This window comes from Colletotrichum scovillei (assembly GCF_011075155.1).
Source record: "Colletotrichum scovillei strain TJNH1 chromosome Unknown Contig00006, whole genome shotgun sequence".
Classification (NCBI taxonomy): Eukaryota; Fungi; Ascomycota; class Sordariomycetes; order Glomerellales; family Glomerellaceae; genus Colletotrichum; species Colletotrichum scovillei.
Window position 1 is genome coordinate 6,155,687 of NW_023336264.1, and position 22,432 is coordinate 6,178,118.

The 22,432-nt window shown below is 52.4% G+C and overlaps 7 protein-coding genes across 7 annotated transcripts; 3 read left to right on the forward strand and 4 right to left on the reverse strand.

Moving 5' to 3' along the window:
* The first annotated feature begins 908 nt into the window (after positions 1-908).
* Positions 909-3,827, forward strand: HER10_EVM0006651 (uncharacterized protein). The gene is made up of 3 exons (XM_035476231.1): positions 909-1,328; positions 1,393-1,563; positions 1,699-3,827. Exons 1-3 carry the CDS (start codon positions 1,258-1,260, stop codon positions 2,207-2,209), a joined length of 753 nt encoding a protein of 250 aa, XP_035332792.1. The 5' UTR covers positions 909-1,257; the 3' UTR covers positions 2,210-3,827.
* A 553-nt stretch (positions 3,828-4,380) lies between these two features.
* Positions 4,381-7,640, forward strand: HER10_EVM0000581 (UV damage endonuclease UvdE). The gene is made up of 2 exons (XM_035470355.1): positions 4,381-6,206; positions 6,260-7,640. Exons 1-2 carry the CDS (start codon positions 5,403-5,405, stop codon positions 7,580-7,582), a joined length of 2,127 nt encoding a protein of 708 aa, XP_035332056.1. The 5' UTR covers positions 4,381-5,402; the 3' UTR covers positions 7,583-7,640.
* A 1,342-nt stretch (positions 7,641-8,982) lies between these two features.
* HER10_EVM0007670 (transmembrane amino acid transporter) lies at positions 8,983-11,012 on the forward strand (the record flags this gene model as incomplete). The annotated part of the gene is made up of 5 exons (XM_035477219.1): positions 8,983-9,509; positions 9,565-9,636; positions 9,690-10,040; positions 10,094-10,259; positions 10,335-11,012. The coding sequence occupies 5 exons, from the start codon at positions 8,983-8,985 to the stop codon at positions 11,010-11,012; spliced, it is 1,794 nt and encodes a 597-aa protein (XP_035332905.1).
* A 143-nt stretch (positions 11,013-11,155) lies between these two features.
* HER10_EVM0005287 (uncharacterized protein) lies at positions 11,156-12,511 on the reverse strand. The gene is made up of 2 exons (XM_035474909.1): positions 11,736-12,511; positions 11,156-11,672 (listed from the first exon to the last, which is right to left on the reverse strand). Exons 1-2 carry the CDS (start codon positions 12,330-12,332, stop codon positions 11,313-11,315), a joined length of 957 nt encoding a protein of 318 aa, XP_035332603.1. The 5' UTR covers positions 12,333-12,511; the 3' UTR covers positions 11,156-11,312.
* Positions 12,512-13,282: 771 nt separating this feature from the next.
* HER10_EVM0005028 (GTP cyclohydrolase I) lies at positions 13,283-14,750 on the reverse strand. The gene is made up of 3 exons (XM_035474654.1): positions 14,303-14,750; positions 13,935-14,239; positions 13,283-13,872 (listed from the first exon to the last, which is right to left on the reverse strand). Exons 1-3 carry the CDS (start codon positions 14,637-14,639, stop codon positions 13,567-13,569), a joined length of 948 nt encoding a protein of 315 aa, XP_035332572.1. The 5' UTR covers positions 14,640-14,750; the 3' UTR covers positions 13,283-13,566.
* A 4,865-nt stretch (positions 14,751-19,615) lies between these two features.
* On the reverse strand, positions 19,616-20,612 carry HER10_EVM0001339 (uncharacterized protein; the record flags this gene model as incomplete). Its single annotated transcript, XM_035471090.1, has 3 exons — positions 19,616-19,652; positions 19,695-20,276; positions 20,377-20,612. 3 exons carry the CDS (start codon positions 20,610-20,612, stop codon positions 19,616-19,618), a joined length of 855 nt encoding a protein of 284 aa, XP_035332142.1.
* Positions 20,613-21,187: 575 nt separating this feature from the next.
* On the reverse strand, positions 21,188-21,701 carry HER10_EVM0010144 (uncharacterized protein; the record flags this gene model as incomplete). The annotated part of the gene is made up of 3 exons (XM_035479613.1): positions 21,188-21,321; positions 21,383-21,541; positions 21,569-21,701. The coding sequence occupies 3 exons, from the start codon at positions 21,699-21,701 to the stop codon at positions 21,188-21,190; spliced, it is 426 nt and encodes a 141-aa protein (XP_035333204.1).
* Between the last annotated feature and the right edge of the window lie 731 nt (positions 21,702-22,432).

Below are 22,432 nucleotides of genomic sequence, written 5' to 3' on the forward strand. Positions count from 1 at the left end.
CTGGTCAGCTGATGGTATTGGACAGCGGACGTCTTGGCCGCCCCGAGGTGGACATATGAGGTGGGTTGCAAATGAGAAGAGTTGAGCCGCTGGTAGGTCAGTCTGGCAGCCAAGGGATGGCGGGCAACTTGGCGGTTCTTGGCCGGCCTGCTGGGCGCCGGCGCCGCTCCTCCAGAGTCCACTTTCCTCTCCTCCAGCGCCGCCGCCGGCTCTCCTGGGGTTCGTGGGTGCGTCTTGTTGTTGGATAGTTGGAGTCTGGAGTACTCCGTAGATGTTACTCACCTCCAAATGTTGGGGTCTCCATGGAGGTTCATTCCAAAGTTTCCAACTTTCCGGAGGGGTAGAGGGGATATGGAGGGGCACTCCCTGGTGAAAGTCCTCGTCACCCCAATATTCCCCAGCCCATCCACTGAAAAGGTAAGGAAGGGTATTTCAGGTCAATCAACCCCTCCGTTGCTTCGTTTTTGTGTTTCGTCCCCTGCCCCGTTGCAGTCCAGTGTCTTTACGTAGGAGTCCAGACAGACTCATCGGCCTCTGTTTGGGAAACGGAGGCAAGGTAGTAGAGGCGTTCCGCCGCTTACCAAGGATACCAAGACCAGTATGACACGCCAGTTTTACGTCACAAACCAGGGCTATTTTATCTGGCCCCCAGAAAGAGTTGCATCTGAACAGGCGTCTGATTCGGTGCAATTCGCAGCCAAGGTTCTTGGCCCACGAAGAACGATATCGTGAGGGTTTTGAGCTGGTATGAATAGAGCAAATCAAAGATAATAAGGCATGCGTGGCCTTGTTGAAAGTTGGAACTCGTCAACTCATTGTTATCTCAAGCAAACAGCGATTGGGAAGGAAGGCTGGGCGCCCAGCTCTGAGAACACCATAGCTGAACGCCGGTGCTCTTTGGTGAATGAGGGGTATTGGTGGCTGATGGCAGAGAGCTCGCATCTGGCGTATCACCAACTCGGCTCTTGACTCCAGCCATTCATGAGGGTTCTGTAGGTGTGCCTTGTCGGCCTATGTAGCGTCTGTTGTCATCTGATCAGCCTTGATTGCGCCGCCGCTTGTCGACATCCGCCGAGTTAAATGGTCGCCGTCGCCGCATTTCTGACCACAGATGCGATGTGCAGCTTTTGAAAGCCACAACACAGCCTGTTGTTGGCATTGAAGAACTCGCGATTAACCAGCGCAAGAAGTGCTCGTTATCACTTTCAAGTCGGTCAAGGAGTCTGGCATGCCCATCGTCGGGCACCCATCGGCTGCATGGACGAACTTGGCATAATTTTGCTTACGCTTTTCATGGTCCTTCTCGTCTGCGGGCCGCTGTACAGACCGTACTGAACCCCCCTCTCCGAAGCAAGATTGCGACGAGGAGCTGATGAGCGCGCGTGTTGCTAGAGTCCGCCTCACATATCTGCGCATACAAGACCGTCGCAAATATCATCCCAAGACATCAAAGTTCCAAGACGCCCGACGAAAATTGAGCACAGTTTCCGAGTGTAATAGCACTACCCTCGAGGGGTTGGATCTCGAGTCGAAGCTCAATCGGCATGACTCGGAGCCGGAATGGTGAGTATCTCTCGCCAAGTTGTTCGCTGCGGGGAAAGCCTTGGGTAGGAGGCGTGCGCTATCTCCGCGGGGGAAGCCGATGACAGAGTTTGCCAATGCATAATGCACCGAGGTCGCTAACGCTGCCACCGATAGTCCCATCTGTATCGGTCCACTGTTCGTCTCAAGCAACTGCAATGCTGCCGGAGCAGTACCGACGCAAGGGATCACCCTGACGGCCCCCGATTTCGGTGGGCACACCCGTGTTCTAGAAGGAAGCGGGGAAGAGACAAGCCGGTCTACGGTCGGAGGTACGAATGAGGTTCGTGATGTAAAGGCCATATTGCGAAGCTGGAGTATGCCGTGGCCGTGGAAGAGGAAGTTGTCCGCGTCTGCAAGTGAACCGTCCGAAGATGATATCTTGACGCTGAAGAACTGCCACCATGCTTTCCACGCCAAGTGTCTCTCGTCGTGGTTCTTGATTGAGAGATTTGATTGTCCCGTTTGCCGAAGTCAATATTGGCAGACGCGTGAGACCCGAGCGAGGGCAGCGACCGCACCGGCGCCGCCGGTGCCGGAGGGCGGGTCTGCTGAAGACGGATCCGGTATCACACCACCAGTCCCGGCTCGGCTTGCGGCGGGGCGGATGGCAGTGCGTGTGATGTGACCGGGCCGTGCTGGCTTGGAAGATCGTCCGCCTCCTTTCTTTACGTGGCCCTCCAGATACCCTAGTGCGATGGAGCAGGAGTCGAATATTGCATTATGGTGTTGTTTAGTTTTCACTGTGTAACCTTGAAATTCGAAGCACCTTTGTCAGTCATCCTGTGTAATCGCAATTGTGCAACCATACTGCAACAGTCTATGTGTCTATTTACCCAAAGCCAACGGGCGGTGCTGTGTTGTTCAACCAGCCGGGTATCTCATCGTTCCAATGTGGCGCGTGAGTCCGAGGTAGGGAGCCGCCCAATCATTAGGTGCTTATGGATGGCAATCGTGTCATGATCGAGAAAGTAGATACGTGGGGGCTTCGTCGGTGCAGATAGGTATTTGGTTCCTCGTACGAGAGGACCGACAACGTCTCGCAGATAGCAGGTATTGCAGAAAAACATCGAAAACGCAAGCCAACCACGGGGGAGCCAGTAAGCGGGAGTTGGATGACATCGAGATCGCATCGTCATGGAGCCGGAGGTTTTGCTCAGCTCACGGACCAGACGGTCTGGGGGTGGCGCACGGTGAAGCTGGAGGCGCAGGGGTCAGCTGCATGGTACATTGGCTGGTAAGATGTACAGTTGATACGAGAATGCCACGATCGGATGGCTGCTTGTATTCATGGTTGCTGATAGGTAATCAAACAAAGAGAATACAGTGTCGCACATGTCAGCCCGGCATCGAGAATGCCATGGGAGTCGTTGTTTTGCAGTTCTCTCAGTAACCACGGCGGCGGCGATGTAGGTAAACAGTACGATGCGGTACTCCAAAGCAAGTTGCGAGCCTCAGTGTGTATCTTTTGAGGTGGAGCCCCAAGTCCCAATGATTGTTTTCTTGGACAAGGGAGGTGAGACTTTGGCTGGGTTCGGTGAGCTCGACTTGGGCGGAGCTAGCAAGAAGGCGCGCATTATCTGCTGGGATGATGAATTAGTGATGGAACAAGCCGAATGTGAGTGGACGACGGAGCTTGTGTTCCCTGGTGGCATTCGTATACCTTGCTTGGTCCTTAGGTAGACCGTAGGGCAGACAGAGTGTGGCTGGTTCCAATCACGGCTCGAATAGCTGGCTGTCTACACTGCAGCGCGTGTGGTGACATTGGTGAATAACGAAGTAAATGTCTCTCTGCCTCTGTCTCTGTCTCTGGCAATGGGACGATGAGGTCATGTCCATGAGGCTGAATACCGGCAGTACTCCGTATACGGAAGATGTGTGGAGAGACTGGAGGCGTTGGGTGGACTCTGCAATGTCTGCTATGTACCGATGCGTGCCGTTATAGAAGTTCAATTGTTGTGCGGCAAATCTGTGATAAAGATGGAATGTCGATCTCACAAATGGAGAATTGTGGACGGGGAATTGGAAGGTTACTACCGGTATGCAAATTCTAACCGCTTGGCTTCGTTGACTTCCTGCTTGGTGTGACGGATGTCTCCAAATGCTTCATTCATACCTAGGTACTGTAGACTGGGGAAGGAACTAGACCGAGATGGCTCTCGCCTTCCATTGATGCAAGGTACGTACTTACCTAGCTCTAAGGTAGGTGCAGACGTTGAAGAAAAGGAGGAGGAAGGTGCTTGCTATTTGGAATTTGGCACAATGACAAGTTCTTTCCTAGGTAAATCTAAAAGAAATCGGTTGCGCACTTAACATGCCATGCCCATGGCTCAAGAATAAGGTCAGGTACTAAGGTAGTAGGTGAGGCAGAAGGAAGGCACAGGACTCAGGAGAGGTGTTGTGGTAGTGACGTCGGGAGCTCCTGCCATCAATTTAGTCGAGGTGCGTCTGCGCTGTTGGAGGAATGACGCACGATGTGTGGTCTGTGCTCTCCACACCTACCTCATAGCTCTGTATCGTCCCTTCCTCTATTCCACATCCACGGTTGCGAACGCGCTTTTCCCTCCCGCGCTTTCTTCTTTTTCTGTTTCTTCTCCTTCTTCTTTGCATACCTACTGGGATGTAGTGAGGAATCATCCTTACTCATCAGGTAAGCGCCTTCCTCATCTCTACCTTAGTCCAGCGTCGACTGTGGCGTTTCAACTGCCTCATTACTCGTGTGGCGGTTTCGCGTCCTCTCTTCAACTCGGCTGTCTTCTTTCCTGCCCGACTCTAAGGTACCTATTGATCCCACGCGTCATAAGGTACCTCAAGGGGCGAGCTTCGAGCCGGAATGTGGTACCGTATGGGACCTGATCCATTTTTAAAAAAAAAAAAATAAAGAGAGGAAAAAAGTAGAGTCTCGCGCAGCATGGAGAGGAGAGGCATCATCCTCGAGATCGTGTTGCCCTAACCTTACCTCATATCACCCTTTAGGTTCTTCCCTTCCATCACATACATGAGAAAGCGAGGGTGAAACTAAGTACTTGGTGACATGATCGGGACCCTAAGGTAAGGTCAGGTAGGAAGCACCCGTCTTAGCTTCCTTTTCCAATTCCCATCCTTCCCGTCTATTTCCCTAAGGTACCTACCTACCTACCTTAGCTCGGAGTACCTTACTCAAGCTAAGCTCAGGTAGATACTCGCCTCCATTACTAGCCCGCTCGCGTCAAGATACATGGCCCTTTGTACCTCACTCCCATCCGACGTCTGTCTCTCGAGCGCGCAGTGCTCGGTCTGTGGCCCCGTTGACCTCATCGACGTTTTCCATCTCTTCGTCAGGTCTTTGCCTCTCTCTCTCCCACTCCCGTCTCTCTCCCTCTCCCTTCTCCGCCCTCTCGCACTCTCTTCTGTTGCTTCGCTCGGCGCGCGCTGCAAGTGACTTGAGAAATCTCGCTTCAACTCAGCTCCAACTCATCTCAAATCACCTACTCCTCTCTTGCTTTCCCATACCTGACAGTCTCGTTGCCCCTGTCATCGTCTTTCTTCCCATCCTCGCTGAAGAGCATCATCCTGAACAAAGCACCCTACTACAAACGCAACCTCCCTAGAGGTACCTCACTCGATTCGAAATTCGGTCACCTGCAGTTACGCCAAAGCGTCTCTACGTAATTCGCATCCATCTGACACCCGACCATCCGTATTACCTTAGTTCCCACATGGCAAACATCCACCTTAGAGCATAACTATCCCAGGGCTCTATACTACTACGCGCTTCCGTGTCCATCACCTTGCCGGACCACTTCTCGACAGATCCGCCCGCTCCTCCCGTCATTGACTGCATGAGGAGCTTTTCTTCCGCTGCGACCAATCATCTGTTGTGTCCGCGACGACTTCTTCGTGCCACGAGCCCCCTCGTGCCGTCACTTGTCCCGCTCCTGAGCTCATCGCTCGCTTGTGTCTCCCACCCCCATCAGTACTCGTTCAGACAACCATTTATATTACTTAACTGCTGCCCATACACCACCATGGCCGCACCCAAGCGAAAGAAGTCCGGTATAACAAATGGACAACCTACTACCACCGAGGCTGCCAATCCCGTCCCTGACACTCCGGCTCCGCGCCGATCCGCCAGAAACATCAGCGACGTGAAAACAGTCACCAAGCCCGGCGCCGCCATGAGTCCCACCGAGGCCGATCTTGCAAAAGACCAACCACCGGCTAAGCGCCGCCAGATTAGCCGCAGGAAGGCCGAGTCTGAGAATGGCGTGCGCCGTGCCATAAGAGAGCTTACTGAGATGGAGAACCGTCTACAGAATTCCACCAGGAACCAGCGTCTTGCCATTGAGACCAGCCATGTCCCGCCTGGTGCAACTAAGCCTCACTCAGACCAACACGCATATAAACCTCACATGGCAGTCCATCCGTCAGATCCAGAGAAGCTCGCCCGGATGGCTGAGGAGGAGCGATCCGGTACCCCCAATTTGGATGCCGCCCCAATAGAAGGCCCGGACGGGGAAGGCGCCGTCGGCGACGTCGAGGACGACAAGATGCGCCTCGAGAACGCCCCGGAGAGAGGTGCTGGACGAGAGCCGCCTGTGAACAGCAGCTATCTACCTCTCCCATGGTCTGGAAGGTTGGGTTACGTATGATCTTTCCCATATCCTAGCCTCGGTGTCGATGACTAATACTGGATCAGGCTTGTCTCAATACCTATCTCCGCGCCGCAAATCCACCCGTCTTCAGTTCGAGAACTTGCCGCATCGCCTCCATCTTACAACACCGTCACCCTCTTGCTGATCCATCCCAGCCTGAACATCCTACCAAGAATCGCCCTGACGAAAACCAGCCGGCCGATATCAAACGCGGTCAGAAGTATGTCGAGGAACTGGGCTTGGCCAACGCTCGGGATATTGTGAAAATGCTTCGCTGGAACGACAAGTATGGTATTAAGTTCATGCGACTCAGCTCAGAAATGTTTCCATTCGCTAGTCATGAGGAATACGGCTACCGCCTCACCCCGTTCGCTGCGGAGCCTCTTGCAGAAGCCGGAAAAGTCGCTGCACAACTAGGCCACAGACTGACAACGCACCCTGGCCAGTTTACTCAGCTTGGCTCACCACGCAAAGAAGTCATCACAGCCGCAATTCGCGATCTTGAATATCACGATGAATTGCTCGGCCTTCTCCGTCTCCCGGAGCAGCAAAACAGAGACGCCATCATGATATTGCATATGGGTGGCACATACGGCGACAAGGCATCTACGCTGGACCGATTCCGTACCAACTACACTAAGCTGTCACAGTCTATCAAGAACCGACTTGTCCTCGAGAACGACGATGTGGCCTGGTCTGTCCATGACCTACTACCCATCTGCGAGGAGCTGAATATCCCATTGGTTCTGGACTTCCATCACCACAACATCATCTTCGACGCAAGCCAATTGCGTGAGGGCACCGAGGATATTATGAAGATCTACGACAGAATCAGTGCTACATGGACGCGCAAGAACATCAAGCAAAAGATGCATTATAGCGAATCGTGCCCGAGCGCTACCACACCCCGAGACCGAAGAAAACACTCTCCGCGAGTGCGCACTCTTCCACCGTGCCCCCCTGATGCAGATCTCATGATTGAGGCCAAGGACAAGGAGCAGGCTGTCTTTGAACTCATGCGAACATTCAGGCTTCCGGGTTGGGACTTATTCAACAACGTGGTTCCACACGAGCGACTGGATGAAATGCGGCCGAACAAGGCGGTCACCAAGAAGGATGGCAAAAAGAAGCCGAAGAAATCCAAGAAGAAGAAAGACGATGACGAAGAAGACGACGAACCAGAGGAACCTGAATCCGTCCCCGTGGAAGAGAAAATCATAGCACCTGAGGATTTCGGCATGGGTGGTCCGCAACATAGGGTGTATTGGCCCGAGGGCATGGAAGAATGGTTGAGGCCTAAGAAGCGGGAGGTCAAGAAAGCAAAATCGACACAAATCAAAGAGGAGATCAAGAAGGAAGATGATTAATGCCATACCCTGATGGCATGACGACTGGGGAGGTTCACCATGTACAATATGTATGAAGACAAAACTGGCGCATCATCATCGAGACGTGCTTCGACATAACAGGAATGAAGTTCGAATTACAATGTCAACGAAAATAAGAGACATACGTGGTATTAGCAGCCATGAATGATAACAGAGATGGTGAGACTTATGCAATGATGTATTCGTGTCTTTGATGTGGCCAAACATGGTGGGCATCCCTCGGCTTGTGTTGGCAAAGGAGGTGCTGAGAACACCCCTTTGGACATTGGTAGTTTACAAAGCGTGAAGGATAATTGGACACGCGTGTTCGTCCGGCAAGGGATTCGATAGATAGTTGTATAGTCAAAGTCGATAGTGCATACGACGTCGATTGGTAGTATCATCGGCCCGTCGACATCGGCGAGCTTCTAAGCGATCTACCTCGACGTTGGACTTGTAGACGGTGGAGACAGATGCCCTTTGAAAATTATCCATCCATCGCACTCACATATCAATTGGGACCGTGGTAAGGCGGAAGTGTGTTTCCAATGAACGATATGAGCTCGTAGGACCCATGAGACTTGGCTGCATAATAACGCAGCCAATCTGCGCATTTTCATATACCTGCCATCCAGAACGTCATTGATATCGACAACTGCCGAATACCCGCCACCTCAGCCCATCCCAATCGTGACAATTCTCCCGCAATCGCTAGAACTCTTCACACCTTTGATAAGTCTTGATTCATCATAGATTAGAAGACGAATCAATTGAGCCGAGTCACACCACAATTGACACCTTCAAGCTTCGAGAAGGGGGTTGAGGAAAAAAAGTCAATGACCAGATGATTGTGATAGTCACGCGGGATAAATTGACAACCAACAGTCCCCTGGCACTGGAGGCACCAAATCACTTTTGCCGGCTGCCCGTCTGTCGTCGATTCGCTCAAAGGAGGGTTGCAACGACATTTCCTTATCAAGGTTACAGCAGGCCCGGGGGGTTGAGAAAGCTTAGCTCGGGAGGAGATAGGATGGCGAGAGGGGGAGGGGGGGCTATCCTTGAACGGCTCCAATCTGTTCCGGAAGATGGACAGAGACAAAGAGGCATATCATGGGGATTCAGTGTATCTAACCTTTGGCTGAGCTGAAGTGATACCATCAAATGTCACTCTCCCTATACGACTGTGGTATCGGCGGCGATAGTTGGACGGGCCGATATCAGAACTGCTACGTTACGATCAATTGAACTCATAAGAAACCCTTTCCCCAATCTCAACTTGAACGGATGAGCCTCGATCATGTGTAGTCAATCAAACATCTTCTTTCCAGACATCAGTGCCTCCATGACCCCATCGTGCCTGAAGTCGTCCCAACGCTGAGACACGATAAACCACACAAACAATGTCTGCCCACCACACCGTACCCGCGCCCACGGACGATATCCAGAAGGCTCAAAACAAACCACAGTCCCTCCTCGACCAGACCCCGTCCCGCCAAGATGGGCAAACCTTTTACACCATGGAGCCGCCGGCGGTGATACTGCACGACCCCAACGTGACGTTTGAAGAGTACCTGTACTGGGCCGACGTCACGCGTGCCGAGGAGAAGCTGGCAAACGAGCGGTATCTACACTCTCGAGGACCCTTGACGCTCAAGAGTGTTGTGAAAGATCGGTTCAGGAAGGGTGATGAGCATGTAAGGTTCCAGGGGGGCAGCGAGGGCAGTGGGAATGAGGATGTCGGTGCTGGTGTTGGAGAGAAGCAGAACGGGAGTGGAAGCGATAAGGCTTTGCAACCTGCGGAGAGTAGGGATGGCGGTGTCGTTACGCCGGAGGAGTGGAAGACGGCGAGCAGAGCGGTGAGAACTGCTGGTTGGGGCGCCGTGTTCTACCTCATCACCACGGATATCCTTGGGCCATTCTCTACGCCGTGGGTTTACCTACTCTCAAACCATGAAAGAACCATAACTAACACGAGAAACCAGATGGGCCTTTGCGCAGATGGGTTATGGCCCTGGTATCGCGCTCTACACTGTCTTCGGCGTCATGTCGTTGTAGTAAGTCTCCTAAAGACCACCCTCCTGGACAACAAGTGACTGACCGATTCAAGCTCCGGCTGGATCCTCTATAAAGCTTTCCTCGGCCTCGACTCGGACAGATACCCCCTCAAAGGCTACGGCGACCTCTACTTCCGCGTCTTTGGCGCCAAGGCAAGGCACGCCATCAACTTCGCCCAAGGTCTCCAGCTCATGTTGTTTGTGGCTGTCCTGATCCTCGCCAACGGGCAGTCTATCTCGCAGATCAGCAAGGGTCCCAATGGCAACGCGGGGATCTGCTTCGTGGCGTGTCTTGTCATCTTCATGGCGGCTGGATTCATCTTGGGCCAGATTCGTACGCTGCAGCGGTTTTCGTGGATTGCAAACCTGGCTGTGTGGGTGAACTTGCTCATCATTTTCATCTGGTAAGTTTTGGAATAGTCTTCGGTTCGGGTTGATGTTGACGAAAGACAAACAGCATGGGCGTCGTGGCACATTCCCCTCCCAACTTCGCCGCCACCCAGGCCTCCTTCGGCGACACCTTCGGACCCGGACCCGTCATCACCTACGCCGGCACGCCCCCGCCCGGCATGGCTTCGGGCGGTTCCGGCTTCCTGGGCTCCATGAACGGCCTAAACCAAGCCGTCTACTCGTACGGCGGCTGCCTCATCTTTGCGGCCTTCATGGCGGAGATGCGGCACCCCATGGACTTTTGGAAGGCCCTTCTCTGCGGCGAGGTCTTTATTTACGTGTGCTACCTCGTCTTTGGGTTGTACGTGTACTCCTTCCAGGGCCAGTACGCTTTCAACCCCGCCATGCAGAGTCTATCGCCGTACTGGTGGCAGACGGCGACTAATATCCTGGGTCTGGTGACGGGGTTGATCGCGGCAGGGTTGTATGGGAATATCGGCATGAAGGTTCTTTACGTTGAGCTGCTCCAGGAGATCTTTGGGGCGCCGCCGTTGACCGAATCTGCGGGCAAGATGCTGTGGGCGGCGGTGATACCCGTGTACTGGGCTCTCGCCTTCATTATCGGCGCTGCTGTGCCGCAATTTTCGCTGGTCTCTGGGTTCATTGGGGCGCTATTCATCCTGAGCTTCACATACACTCTGCCCGCACTGCTGGGCTTGGGCTATTGGATTCGGAAGGATGCCATGGTGCCGGAACAGGAGACGTTTGACCCAACCACGGGTAGGTATGCGTATGTCGATAGTGGATTTCAGCGATACCGGCGGGGGTTCATGAAGAGACCTCTCTTCAATGCTTGGAATATCGTCTACATGCTGGGAGGACTTGTCACGACAGCGTTGGGCATGTACTCGTCGATTGAAGGGTTGATTGCGGCGTTCAATGGCAAGTCCCAAGCTACGAGCTTTGGGTGTGGAAGTCCAGTCTGAGTAAATTAGGCTGGCTTGGGACTGATGCTTTGTGAGGGTTCCTCAGTTGCTGCTGGGTGGAGAGCTTGCTTGTTACTTATCTAATGCTATTGTGTAAATTCATCAGTCCATGATAGTCCACTTCCGGTAATGATTCTCAGATTATAATACTGTGTTCATTATGACAGCGCTGAGCCGTCGATGTTAAGGCTAACTATTTGTTAGACCGGGTATCATGTAAGTAAGCTCCCAAGCTTCTCCGTTGCCTTCCGCGCCCCCGCCATCCCCTCATGTCACAACAATGGAATCTCTGCCACGGCATTACCGGAAAACTCGTCGTCCACCAGTTCGGACAGGAAATCTCTCCACGCCACTGCTCTGCTGCTCGTGCCACAAGCCTTGAATTCCCACCCAGCCTCCATCTCCCGATAGCTTGTAACGTCGCCACGCCTCGCGGAGATGGTCTGGTCGCAAGGGGCCTCTTCTGTCTTCTGCCTGCGTCGCGTCGTCTTTGGGCGGCGGCGTGGGTACGTCTGCCTGCTTTTCGCCAGTACCTTTGATCCACTCCCCTTGCACATCTCGAGCTCTCTCGATGAGCTCGCCTATGAAAAGCTTCGATACTGACTTGACGGCGAGAGCAACGTTCGGTGGGACGGATTGCGAGACTGTCGCATTGACGACCTGTGTGGTGATCGGGTCAGTATTATGGTATAAGAAGAGCCAGCGACCAGGTTATAAGCTCACCCTCTTGACTACGGACTCTGTGAGTTTGGCGGCACGCCAGAGTTCGTAGCGATCGTACTGTTCTGGGTCAAAGGACTCCACGAGCATGGCACGGAGTCTTATCTCCTCTTGCTTCTGCTCCTGCGTCCTGACTGTAGAATCCACCAGCGCCATGCGCATATCGTTATCGTCGTCGTCATCATTGGCGCCTTCCTCTTGTGCGTCGCCTCCAGCGCCTGCGCCGCTGACAGTTGTGGGTGCGCGTCCGCCTACAAGAGAGGGCGTTTGTTCTCTGGTCTCAACGTTGGTCTGGTTCTTGGGCTTCCGGCCGCGCTTCTTCTTAGGAGGCGCACTGACTTGACTGCCGCTGACTACACTAGCGTTGTCGGCCGAGGGTGAACGTGGGAATGGTGAGCCGGCTTCGGGTGGGAAAGAAGTCTGACGAAGGGGGTGGGCAGCGGCGGAGGTGACGGAGAGTGTCGAGGCCTTTCGGCGCTTCGCAGACCCTGGAGGGGCGCCATCTGATGCTCTCTTCTTGTTCGACATGGGGAGCTGCGCGGGTGACGGATACGGTGGTGAGTGTGCGGTTGGAGAGTACGAGTATGGAGGGGAAGCCATCGCAAAGGCTTCTAGGTGGAGCGCAAGGAGAAGTGGTGAGCGCCGGCAAGCGCAGTTGGTATATCGAAAGGAGGGGAAGCGCCTGTCGGAAGGGCAGAGGACAGGATGTGGTCGAGGGAGGTGTCGGTCGGGGGGTCGTTACGTTTGCTTGGGTTCAAATTTGGTGGAAGTCGGCAAGGTCATCGAATTTCATGTCCAGTTTAAGCCATGAGCGTGAAGGCGCGCCGCGGTCGATGGATGGAAAGAGTGGAGCACGGTGTCCCGGATGACTAAGGCCGAGTGTTTCCTGAGTGTCCCCGGCCAGCTGTCACATGACCGGGGCCAGTCCTTGGCAGTGTCAAGCTCCACCTCAGCTGCAATGGACCGTGCACGGCAGGCTGGAAACAAACGGGCGGATGTTTGAGCGAGGCTCCATTAAAGGTACGTACCGCTCGGAATGGACCCTTGCGTCAGACGGGAATCGGAGAAGTGGGTACCTGAGGGAACCACATAGGTACCTAGGCGTGCTAGGTAAGGTAGGTAGCCATTTTTCGCAGTACCAAGCTTACACTGCAGCGAGCGCTGAACGTGGCTGGCCGCTGCATCGGTGACTGGCAGAAATGCACTGCTGCAGCACGTTGCAATCCTGAATCCCGGGGGAGGTACCTCTGAAATCGCGCTAAACCACCCGATAAGATAACGCCGGCCGTAACCGAATTTTCTGCTCCGATTTCCCTCCAGACGACGTTGTTTCCCAAGGCGACTCGCTTCCGAGTCAATGCCAATTGGCCTTGTTTCACTGCCCCTCCATGGCGGCATGGCGGCATAGCTCGCGCTCCCTTGCAGCGAATTTCAATGCAGGGAGAGGTCTCACCGCTTAGGCGCCAGAGCACGATGACGGACTAATATGCCGGTAGGCGTCGTAGGCAAGAAGGCTTGAATAGGTAGGTAACCCTTGGCTGCAAAACGAGCAATCTAGCCAGCCAGTAGCCAGCAATGTAAGTGTTGTATTTTGCGCTTTGAAAAATTCTTTTAGTCCAGAACGAGCGTTGAGCTCCCATTCTCATGAAATCTACCCCCCAATAATCGCCAATGCTTGACCCAGTGTTAAACATGGTCTTTCCAATTCGTGATGCATGCCCGTGTAAACCAAACGCCGAGAATGTGTAGAACAATATATCAGACGAGATCATTGCCGCTCGGAAGATGTTCCTTTCGAGCAATGTCTCAGAGTGCCTCTGCGCAGCATGCCCGTCTATGTCTTCAACCCCACCAAACTGAGGAACTCGTTCCGGGTCTTCTCCTTCTTCTCGAAGGCACCGAGCACGCAGCTAGTTATCGTGCTAGCCGTCGTCTTCTGCACGCCGCGCATGACCATGCACAAGTGACTGGACTCCATCACAACGGCGACGCCCTGAGGCTTCAAAATTTCCATGATGGCGTAGGCAACCTCCTTCGTCAGGCGCTCCTGGATCTGGAAACGTCTGCTGAACATTTCGGCAATACGGGGCAGCTTCGACAGGCCAATGACCTGGTTCTTGGGAATGTAGGCAATGTGCATCTGCAGGCACTTGTAAGCCGGGGGTTGCAATCGTCAATGGGCGAATCTCGGGGTCTACAAACCTTGCCGGTAAACGGAACGAGGTGGTGCTCGCACATGCTAAAGATCTCAATGTCCTTGACAATGACCATCTCGTTGTGGCCTTCTTGGAAGATGGCATTGTTGACAATGTCCTTGACGTTCTGCTGGTAGCCGCGGGTCAGGAAGAGCATGGCCTCGGCGTAGCGTCTCGGGGTGTCGAGGATGCCGGGGCGGTCGGGGTCTTCGCCGACGCATTCGAGGATGGTGCGGACGGCGCCCTTCATCTTCTCGAGACGAACGGCAGCCTGCTCGGGGGATTCATCGAGACGTTCACGGGTTCCGAGGCCTGCAAAGACATTGCGCATTAGTTAATTGGGTTGCGCGGGGTTGGGAATGGCGTGACTCTTACTGGGGCGACTCAGGCCGTCAAAGTCGATCACCGGGCTCGGTGACCTCGTTACGACGCCCTCGGATTTGGGCTTGGACGACTTCTTCTTGGACTTGGATGTGGTGGTATCACGGGGATCGCGCGCAGGCTGGCTCAGGCTTGGGCGGCGCTGCTTCTTGGAGTGGTTGCCGTTGACTTTGGCATCGTCGTCGCCCTTGCGCTTCCTGCTGCTTCGCTTGCTTGACTGGCTCGCGGTCTCGGCTTCACTCCCGTCGCTTGAAGCGCTGTGGTGGCCATTCTGGTGCCTGCTCCGGCTTCTCTTCCTTTCTTTGACGGCTGCACCCTCTGCTTGGGTCATTGTGATATCTAGATCCGAGGAGAGGAAAAGGAATTGGTTGTGAAGGTCGGTGGTTGTGGTTATGAAGGTGGGAGAATGGGAACATTTGGGTGCTCCAAGTGAACAAAAGTCCGTACACAGGCGGCCCCCGCTGCGCTCATTCAAGACTCGTTGAGGGAAGGAAGCAAAAGCAAAAAAGAGGAACCCCGCACGTGCCACCACCCACCACCCTCTTGTAAAGGCATCGTCAACACAACTCAGCAAAAGCTAAAAGATGAGAGACAATCTACCCTTCCAGAATCGAACTAGAGACCTTTCGATGACAATGAAACCATTACAGTCGAACGTGATGAACCAACTACACCAAGGGTAGGAATCGGAGCTAAAGCTCCGCTCGGTGAGATGTTCGGAGCAGCCAAACGATAGTCTAATAATGGAGATCCAGCGACTCCACCAGTTCCACAACCATCGGCATCTCGCTGGCAAGTGGGTAACAGAATAGGAGGCCAGGCGACACACAAGTCAACTTCGTTCTTAACATCGCTAGTATTATCAGAACTGTTATAACACACTTCTCCAAGAGCATTCCTTAGTGAATATTTCAAAGATGAGAAGTAAGAAAGGCGACAAGGATAACAACTAGAGCAATAATAGTCATAAGGATAATAGAGATAACAAGAGTAAGAAAGGTAAGAAAGGTAAGAAAGGTAAGAAAGGTAAGAAAGGTAAGAAAGGTAAGAAAGGTAAGAAAGGTAAGAAAGGTAAGAAAGGTAAGAAAGGTAAGAAAGGTAAGAAAGGTAAGAAAGGTAAGAAAGGTAAGAAAGGTAAGAAAGGTAAGAAAGGTAAGAAAGGTAAGAAAGGTAAGAAAGGTAAGAAAGGTAAGAAAGGTAAGAAAGGTAAGAAAGGTAAGAAAGGTAAGAAAGGTAAGAAAGGTAAGAAAGGTAAGAAAGGTAAGAAAGGTAAGAAAGGTAAGAAAGTTATATATGATTAGGAAAGAGTGAATGATAACTACCGAGGCAGGGTATTCAACGGTAAACTGCTTACTATTTCAAGTCTCTCAAGGCCAAACCTGATACGGATGAGGACACTATCGCCAAGGAGACCGAAAGACCAGACCAAGAGTTGTATAGGTTGAACAACAGTTCCCGAGCAACCAGTATCCATCACGGAAATGGAGACTAAACCGACAGCAGAGAGTAAGTAGACCAGCAAAGAGAAACAGTGGTGTTCAACTAGTTGCTTCCACCCGGCTAAAGCGCATGGTTCTGAACCTCATCAAGTAGCAAGATAAAGACAATATTCCTCTCAACTCGGATAACTCTTTGGCATCAGTTTGATGTCATCTAGCCTCTTTCCCCGAGTTGGGGGCAAGATAGTGGTTCGAAGCAGAAGATTTATCAGAGTCTATTTAGTCATAATGAGGTGAGGGTTGCCTGTCGAGTAGAGACTATAGTCCATACCTCCCTCCTTCCTCTTCTCTCACTCAAGGTGAGTTGTGGGGTAGTTTCCTCCCCGAATAGTGTAGATTAGTCTTCAGCTCCTGCTCAGAGAAGGCTCAAAGATATCTATTTAATACCCGAGTCTTCTCTCTTTCTTTTCCTTCTTCATCTTCCTCTCTTCACAATCTACCCATAGAAGGAGTGTCAACGGGCCCTTCCAGCCTCTCACACACAATAAGTGGCAGGAGAGCACTCCAAGGTACATATTTCATGTTTCTACTTTTTCAATATATCCTACTGACGTCAAGAGTGAAGATATCTTGTCATTTCCACAATCCAAGAGGTTCACCAATTCCTCTCCGCGCTCGAGAAGCTCAGCACCTTCAGCTTTACCTATTTCCATATCAACAGACCCGTTGTCCGCAAAACTCATTCATCAGAAATACATGTAAGTACCATATTTGTAAGGCATGCTCAGTGTACTGACGAACCCGAGACTTAGTGGACGCCCTCAACATGACTGACGCCAACATAAGGGACCCGTCCCCTCTGGACAGCACACCGCGCCAGCGTTGCGGAAACCCACTCAGAGAAGGTTCTCGATGGATCGAATGCTGCCAGAGAACGTCCATGGGGTGAAGGTATACTTCATGAGAGACCATCTCCCCCTCCAGAATCGAACTAGACAGTCAAACGTGAAAAGAGTCTTTTAATCGATCAGCAAGGCCTACCAGCATGACGTCGAATTTAACCCTAAGCATCCTATACATCGGGTTCAATACAAGCATGCCAAACGTTTATTGAGGACCTAAACATCGAAAGGGATACTCAATATCAAATTTTCTCTGCTATGCTCTCAATCAAGTGGGCGGCAGGTGAGAACCGGACCAAAAGTTCAACGTGGGTTCCCACTGAAGAGCCCATGGCTCAGATCATGGCATCCCCGGTCGTTGCTTATGCTGGGAAGCTATTTGATATGATGGAATGCTGCGCCAAGTAGTTGCCATGGATCCATGAATCGGACCGGGGCGAGGCGACGGGGAGGACGACGTTTAGAATGGAAAGGTTGAAGGGACGGTGATACTTTGAGTAGGGCGCCAGAGCAAGTCACCCGTTTGCTTTGAGAGGCGCGCAGGATGACTTTCACAACGCAGTAGATTAGCTGACGATTTAATGCGAGCTTCGTTTCACTGAATTTGAGGACAATGTCTCCCTTGTGAGGTGGTCGACACAGCTGTTTCACCACACATATTTAACGGCAACACCACGTTGTTCAGATAATGTTCTGCGACTGACAACTAAATAACATTTATTCACCCCATAAGAATCGCCTCCCATTCACAACCGGGCCTGTCATAGCAACCTGTATTCTCAGTAAAAGTCTGGCACCACTCCGTAATAGCCATCGTCGTAAATGGCGACCCGTTCTCTATTGCAATTCTATAGATAACTGTGCTGATAGTTAGTCCTCGTATGAGACTCAAAACGACGTCGCATGAGATAATCGCCCTCGAATGTCGAGCTATGATCAAAGTAGTAATATGGGGTCCGTTGTACATAGTGTATGTCTCTCTCCGTTTCATGTCGTCGATGTGCCGTTTCCTCGGTTTTATTGCGGAAGAAAGTTTCTGGGTGAAAGAAAGGAAATGGAGCTGCTGCAATTGCAAATAATGTGGAAGAGTATGAGGCGCCTCATCTTTGATCCTCAAGCGTCGGATCCGTTGAGAGCCTGAAGTTTGTTGTCAACGTCTGCGGCTTTTGCTTTGTGTACACGATCCGCGTGGCCGAGGAGTGTGACTCGATTGTTGTACACGCGCAACGACGCTGAACACTCCTGCCAAGGACACCGCGTCGGAGTCCAGGATGGTAGAGTCTGTGAAGCTGGCTTCTTGATAGGTATGCCTGTCCAATGCGACAGTTCATCAAGGTCGAAAGTCGGATGGGAGACTTTGACGTGTTTCACCAAGTTCTGGATTGCCTTGAAGTCGTTCTCAAATCGTCTGCATTCTTTGACTGGGCACCCTCGGTTGATCCAGCCGGAATGAATTTGATCCTTGTGTGCTGCTAATTCCACTGTGCCGTGGAAGATCCCTCGGTTCTCGCAGCCCTTTTCGGGACAAGTCATCTCCATGTGGTACTCCTTGTGATGCTTCTGTAGGGATCCCTTACGCATCCTTTGGTGACAATCCGGACACTGTATCGTCTCAATTACCTCACTGTGTGTCCGGTTCAAGTGTTGTTCAAGTCCATGATGTGTTAAGAACGTCTCGTTGCAACCCTCTGTGGGACATAGGTGGATGAATCGTGTCGGTGGATCTCTGCTGCCTCCAGAAACGGCTGAATCTGGCAAGCCGTAGGCACCGGTCGTTTCCCACTTGACAATATTGACTTGAGAAAGCCACTTGGCAAAAGCTCGTGGCTGTTGATACACAGCAGCCGTTGGTTTCGGAGCAGCCTCTCCAGAGGACCCCATCAACATGCTAGCCACTTCTTCCTCGGGAGTAGAATCCGAGAACAAGAGGTTGATCATTGAATTGTCTTCTTCCTGTTCGGTTGGCGGATGCAAAGGAGGAGGCTGGAGGGTATCGTTCTCATCGTCCATGGCTGGGGAATCAATTCGAGGCCCGGCGGAATTGGGGTCCTTTGGGCCTAGGGGAGTTCTTACCGGGGCTTCTTCAAGGGATGCGCCAATTTCGTGATCGTGCTCCAGTTGACGGTTGCGCATTCTGGATGCCTTGATTCGGTCCTTCTTGTTGTTCGGGTCCAGCTGGTTGTCTTCACAAAGCTTGGTCAAAGATCTTGAAGATAACCGTGTCTTCGGAGGGGCAAGCTGTCCGGTATTCTCAGCATCAGTGCTGGTACTAGCGACAGCCAAGGGAGTCGAAGGGCCAGCGGTTGCGGGCTCCCTGCTGTCACGCTCGGTATTCAAATGGTAGGCTGCCCGTTTCCTATGTTGCGTGGAGTTCGGGTCCAGGTCATTCTGATTGCAGTAGGCTGTGACTTGACTTGGTGATAATCTCGGCCGCTTCGCTGGTGGCATTTCGTCAAAGTCGACTACCATACGAGCCCTTGGCGCTGGCTTGGTTTGCAGTCGGAGGTTCCAAGTCGGTTCAGCCACATGGCCCGTATACAACTCTGTAACTCCGCTTCGGTCGGCGGCATGGCTGTGCCCCAACAAGCGCCGGGCTGAGTCCATTGCTGTGGGACGAATGGTACTTGGTAGATGAACCTGCTCGTGTGCAGCTCCGCGCCTCAAGTCGTGCATGATGGGCTTCTTGCGCATGCCAACAGCCTCGGCAGCGCCTCTCAGCGTTCGAAGCATGAGGTCCGTCGGGGCGGGGAGGTCTGGATTGACCTTTCCAGCCACACCACTTATCGAACCACATAGCAATGGTCTCTGCGGATTCACCCAAGTAATCAGTTTGGTCTCTTGGAGATTCTCCATCATCTGATCCCAAGACTGAGCACCGTGCACCATGCCATGGCGTAAGGCATGTGCCAAGATGAGCTTCAACACACAAGCGGCATTGTTCAAGGGATCCATTAGCTCGACGAACTCTATTGCGTGATTTCTGGTCGGATCTCTCCTGTACGCCTGTTAGCAGACATCTAGGCTCAGAAGATGGTAGCGACTTACTTGTGGGTCTTCGTGTATGGGAGGGTGATGGTTCCCCATAGCTCGTTGCCATACTGTGAATCGCTATCGCGAAGTCGAATGACAACGTCCGAGAATTTGGTGTATTCAGTCCCCGTGTACAAGCGCGATCGGGTCACGTCGCCAGACCTGGCCCCGATTGCAGCCGGTATGAGAATCATTAAGACTTTGACCAAGAGAAAGTCCCAACTGAACGTGCCGAGGGCGTCAGCATCCGCGATCATCTTCGTCGTCATCTTGGAAACAATGTCGCTCGTAAGCCACAGCTTCTCTCCACGACAGGGCTCTCTTGACAAGACGTCCTTCTGTAAGAGGTCGCGCAGGGTTGAATCTATCCGTGCCAGAGCATTAGCAGAGAGGTAGAAAATCTCAAGGGGTCCCTTGAATTGCTTGCCTATCCGAGCCGAGTCATGTTTAGTCCAGGACCAATTTTTGTAATCAAATTGGAGCTTTTTCAGGATGTGAGAAACGCCTCCCTTGACGTATTGGTATGACACCCGTCCGTCGGGGCCTTGGCCGGTGATCTTGCCGGGGATGGTGTGCAAGAAACGGATTATCTGATCACTGGTAGGCATGGTAGATGGCCTACATTCAGACGTCAACACTTTGGGTCCCCTTGGAAAGCAAGCTCCAAGTGACAGGTATGGTGGAGAGGTCAACTTACTCGACTCTCAAAGTTACTTCGCGGAACTTGTAGAAGCGGTTGGACCACATCGCTAACAGTCGTTCGGGCCCTGGAGCGTTCATGTTTTGCTGAAGATTCTTGGCATATAGTTTCGAAGCTCGTCGGTCAGCCTCAGCAGTAGCTTCGAACCTGCTCAAGCTGTTCATCCCTGCTGTAGCGAATCGACTGGTTGGAACCGGTCCATCATCCTCGTAGTCGGATGACATGGGCTCCATGTTGAAGTTTGGGCCCCGTTGGACGCGTCGACTAGTGAGATCTTCTGCCAGAGGATGTTGTAGAGGAAAGCGCTTCGATACCTGTCGATGGTATGTCAAGTTGTAGACGACAAACAAAACCTGCCCGGCATACGACTTCGTGAGATGTTGTTTGGGAAAAGGCGGGTGGCGAAGTAGACATGCGTAAGGTACGGGAGGTGGATGTGGTTCTCTCCCGAATGACTGCGATCTTGCCGTCATGTGAAGGTACATGACGAGGTGGTTCCTTCCACGACAACTGAAGCAAGGCTACGTACTCCGGCAGAGAAGGCACTGGCTAAGGTACGTCACTCCACGCACGCAAGATGGGAAGGAGCAGCAGGTTGAGAAATCAAGAGAGGAAACGAGAGTGCTCAAGAAGCTTTTGTTGTTTGATACGATTTGTCGTATGTCTCAGCTGCTTACTGTGAATGTCCTTGTGATCCCTTAATCAATGTCGAAGAACCTTCCTCCAGCCATGTATTCCATGTTCCAAGCATCATCATATGTTGTCGCGGACGTGAAACGATTTTTTTGCCGCGAAACCGTCATGCCTCTTAGGGAGCGTTGGCCTCACCGAGGTCAGCACCGACGCCCTCGTACGCAGGGTAGTGATGCTTCTTGCTCTTAGAGGGAGCCTGGTAGTTGGACCAGACAAGGCAAGTCTCGGTGTACTCGCTAGGGGGGCAGGCTATTTGCAAAATGGTTAGCAAATCGTACATATCATAGAATAAGGGACTCGTTAAGCTCACTCTGCTTGCTCTGGCAATTCGGGCCATTGCACGAATCCAGGTTGCCGATAACGCGCATCTTCATGGCGTCAAGGTCATAGGTGAGGGGAATCGGCAGGGGCTTGTAGCATTCAAGAAGGCCGCTACCAATCTTGGCGATGCACTCCTGGCGGCCCGGGCCTTGGGTATTCTAGAGGGGGACGATACGACCGTCCTTCTTCTGCCACCATCTATCCTGATGCACGAACTTGTGCTCGTGGAGAACTGCTTCACCGAACCATGCGACTGCCTTGTAGTTGACATGCTGAGTATTGGGAGTCATAGCCCGTCGGTGAGCCATGACTTAAGTGCCCTGAGTAGGGGTCGAGGGCGCACCAGTGTTGGTTTGCTTATCTGTGTATGCTGTCAGCTCATATTTTTCAAATCAAATAAAAGTCTGTTAGGTACTCAAGGGATGCGTTGAACTTACTCATTGTCACTGGTATTCGAAGCCGTGTATGTCTTGTGCTTGTGGTTGGGAGAGGTTGTGGAATCTCGAAAAGGTTAAGTACCTCTGGGCAACTTAAGACGGGGACAAAAGGCCTTGCGGTTCGACGGATTAGGAAAGAAAGAGAGACGGTTCCTTCCGGACTATTTGACTATGAAGAATTGAGGCTCTGACCGCCTTGAACGACATCGCAACAAACCCGAGATCATGTAGATGTTCAGTGCAGCCCCCCCTCCCCCAAAACTTCAGCTCCAGAACTGTCCGGTAAACATTGCCGCCCTACTCGGCGTGATGACCGGCTCGCTGATCCTTTGCTCTGTATTTGTATTTGTTCTTATTCCTACAACCAATTGCCAAAGTCTACCAGTCTGACTCTTTCTTGAGCTGCGAGACTGACGCGTCTTCTAAGACTAGCTTAGACAAGTCAACCGCCGACGCGATATAGCCACCGCAGTCTACCTGACTCTCTGTAATAGTCAACCTGTGGGCAACGTGGTATGTGCGAACAACATCGATATACACCCAATGTGCAAAGAAGCAGGCTTCGCATTGTCTACCTGAGCCCGTATGATACAACTCTCGGC